The sequence below is a fragment of the Branchiostoma belcheri genome, unplaced genomic scaffold (assembly GCF_001625305.1).
Source record: "Branchiostoma belcheri isolate BF01 breed outbred unplaced genomic scaffold, Haploidv18h27 scaffold38, whole genome shotgun sequence".
NCBI lineage: Eukaryota > Metazoa > Chordata > Leptocardii > Amphioxiformes > Branchiostomatidae > Branchiostoma > Branchiostoma belcheri.
The window spans coordinates 2655073-2658609 of record NW_017803998.1 but is presented as its reverse complement, the minus strand read 5'-3'; the positions used below and the strand labels follow the sequence as shown (position 1 = coordinate 2658609).

General features: G+C 42.2%; 1 protein-coding gene across 4 annotated transcripts in view; it reads left to right on the top strand.

The window, feature by feature from the left end:
• Nucleotides 1-3537, top strand: part of LOC109476616 — a 9580-nt gene extending 6043 nt beyond the window's left edge. Inside the window, exons 6-7 of one of the 4 annotated variants that reach the window (XM_019777613.1) lie at nucleotides 1655-1802; nucleotides 2603-3537. In XM_019777613.1, coding sequence (XP_019633172.1) covers nucleotides 1655-1802; nucleotides 2603-2757 — 303 coding nt within the window. In that variant the 3' untranslated portion in view covers nucleotides 2758-3537. The remainder of the gene's footprint in view (nucleotides 1-1654; nucleotides 1803-2602) is intronic. The other 3 variants (XM_019777612.1, XM_019777611.1, XM_019777610.1) reach the window with 3 other exon arrangements.

Genomic DNA, 3537 nt, shown 5'->3' with positions numbered 1-3537 from the left:
ACGGGAGACCTTTCCTTTCTTCCAAACAGATGCTTTCCGTCAGATTACAATCCACAAAGCTTCAAAACAAAGGTCCACCGCCATCTCCTGACATAACTACATTATACTCACTTAAGTACCTCTTGGCCTTGCATTGAGCGACACCGTTAAAAAAAAGGCAAACCTCCCTCTACTATTGAGAGTAACAACATTCCCATTATGATCTGAGTGATTGGTTTTATCTCTGGTATTTGTTTTAGGTCATCAGCCTTCTGATAATGTCATGCTTGAGCGTGTTGATGACATTATGCGGGATCACAACAGCCGCCATTGCCATTGACGGTGAACACTGGAACTACCACGCGGGATCTGTAGGGTGCTACTATGACTGGAGCACCGGTCACAATAGCTGCAATGGCATAGAGGTCAGTGCACCAGTCCTGTGCTTAACAACATAAACAAAAAAACATGTAATTCGCAAGGGGCTTGAATATGAATGCAGAAATGGTTTTAAAAAGTCACAAAATGATTTCACACCTCCTTGAAGTATACAGAGTTGCTGTGAGTTTCTTCTTTTATTCATTATTGTTATTCATTTCGACACTTCCTGTCAGTCTGCGGTTACACCATTCCCCTATGACTCTAATGTATAAAAAATGCAGACACAAGCAAAAACATCGAAAACAAAACCTCCTTAGACAAAATGAATATTTTGTGATGTTTTCGACAGATCGCCCGCTTCACATTTGACGCGGGAAACCTGTTGTTTGCGCTGGTGGAGCTGGGTCTGTCCATCGCTACCATATCCGTCTGCTCCTACACACTGTGTAAGGGGTGCTGTGGTGGGGAGGGGGGCAGCAGCTGCTGTGGGAATGGGAATACCGGGAACGCCTACCAGGTAAGCACGAGTTCTCGTTTTGACTCATTTTTGGCAACACCTCAGTGAAGAATTTTTAATTTCTCAATCTTTGGTAGCCTGATTAAATCGCATGTAACGGTTGCCGGCCGCCCATCATCCAGCCGCCCTGCAGGGAATGGCCACTAAAGCCGCGGACGGCAGAGTTTGCGTTAAACAGACTAAACCTTTGGGTGATAGCTCACTTTCTTGCTGGAATTCGAATAGGAATAGAAATAAATACTGTGAGGGGTGGTAATAAGAACTTTATACTGTACCAAAATACGAAATGCGGGTCCAGATAATTAGTGAAACTACACTTAGAAAGTATATTACATAGGGTTAATGACCGACGTCGACGTCTATATGGTGTCACGAGGTAGGATTGGTTCCTACAGCCAGCGAATAAACCACTGAGTGAGCGAGGCGAACTTGTTTTTGTAGTCCAATATCCTATCTCTTGTTTCAAGCAAAAGTTTTCATTTGAGAGAATTCTTTCAGCAATGACAAGTTTTTGAAGGGTAAGAGTACTAACCTCCAAATTTTCGATGACTATCAGTCCATCTTGTTTTCATTATTTCCATTTTCTATTGTATTATTTCCATTTATTGATTATATTTAATTTTGTATAGTTTAGAGGAGGAGGGCCTTGCATAAGCATTCCATGCTTCTCCCCTCCTCCTGCACTTGTTTCATCCTTGTTTTGTATTATTATTGTCTGCTTTGTTTATGTGCAAACTAATAAAATCAAATCAATTGTAACTTAAATGTTTGACCCAGACTATGCACGAGGTGGGACAGGGCGGCCGCCTGGTCCCGCTGCAGAACTTTGCAAACCTCAACTACGCCCCAGCACACTCCACTGGGCATGCTCCGTCCTACGTCATCAGTAGCCCCATACCTCCTCAACACGGAGACATGCAGCAAGGTGGGAGATACATAATAAAAGTTCATCTGTGTTGGTAGTATTCATAGTGAAACGTTGAACTTTATTCCAACACACAATTGTACAGGGATCAAATTTTCAGGGACCAATGTCGCCTTCATCAGTGTGAATAAGGTCACGTGTCTGTAACCGTAATTCTCGCGAGATCACATTGTGAAGTGATTGGTCATTAATTATCCGGATGAAGACGACAGTGGTCGCTGAAAATTTGATCCCTGTACAATTGTGTGTTGGAATCAAGTTCAACGTTTTACTATGTAGGAGATACATGTGCAGAACGGACACAGTGTTCTGGTGTAGATAACAGTCGAGGAATGTCCGCTTTTCTTAAGGAATGCAAGCTTGTAAGTCAAGGAATGTCCGTTTTTCTAGAGGAATGCAGGATTAAAATCGAGGAATGTCCGCTTTCTACTAGTATAAGAAATGTCTGGATTTGATCATGATTGGACGAGTTATAATAACCTTTAATTGTGGATAACCAATCTTTACTTAGGCGACATAAGATAAAATATGATTGAAATTGACAACATGATAGATCTAATTGCTTTATGAAACAATACTTTGGTACAATCATACTTTCATAGGCTCAACAGGAAACGATGAAAGAACTGTCCACAGTTATTTTTGTGTGCAAGCGTAAAAAATAAAACGTTTCTCCGGTCGCTGCTCTGCCAAACATTTGAATGGTAACGGTCTTCTTGAGTAGCGACCGCTGGAAACGTAGTAAAGCTAACAAGACTGAACTCCAGGCTATGTATTTAGAGGTCCTGTGTTTTGTGTAGGAATGGCTGCAGGTGCTGGGGACCAGGCTATGGCGCTGGCGCATGCGCAGCAGCAACAGCAGAAGACCGAGCCGCAACCCCAGCAGGGTGCCTCCCCAGACGCGCATGCGCAGCCTGGTTACGTCAGCCCTCCACCGGGGTACAACCAGGCATAGATAAGATCAATTCGCTCCAAGCAGATGTGGGGTTCACTTTGTTTAGCTTGGAGATTATAAAATCATGTGACAACTCAAGACCTATGAACACACACAAATTAGCATGCCAGTAATTACCTTCGTCAGAAGGTTATGTGTTGAGGTACACCAGACATAGGGGTTACTGATTTTGCAATCGGTTATAACTTGGGTGTGGTGCATGTATCAGTATGACATTTGGTAGGTCGGAAGAGGTTGGGAAAAGGAAGGCCAAGGTCAATTTTGGGTACTCTAGCGGTTTCGTAAGGTACTGCAGCGCAGGGTACATGGGTATGATATCTCGTGCTGTGGACATGCTATGGTCTTGATTTTTTATTGGGACATAGATGGTTAGGCAGGAAGTAACGTCGTGTGGTTTTCAGTGAAATAGCTGCTTTTTTTTAGCTGCTGTGGTTATTTTTATGACAAAATGTGACTAGACGGGATAACTTGTGAATGGTTTTTACAGTTTCTTGTAGATAGCTTGTAGTGTGGAAAAAGAAGTTCGAATTTGGGCATTCTAGTGGCTTTCTAAGGTATTGCATTGGTACTTTTAGGTTATTGATGTATTGGGAGTATTTTAAACAGATGTTTACAGTGGGGGGTAACTAATAAAATGCTATCGTAAAATTGACAGATAAGATTGTTCTTTTTTCTCTTTTAATGTTGTTTGTACGCGTTCTGGAGTAGCTTACGTCTATTCTCACTTTATTTCTTCAAATCTCTCATACTCTATGATTACCGACATGACATCAATGCCTC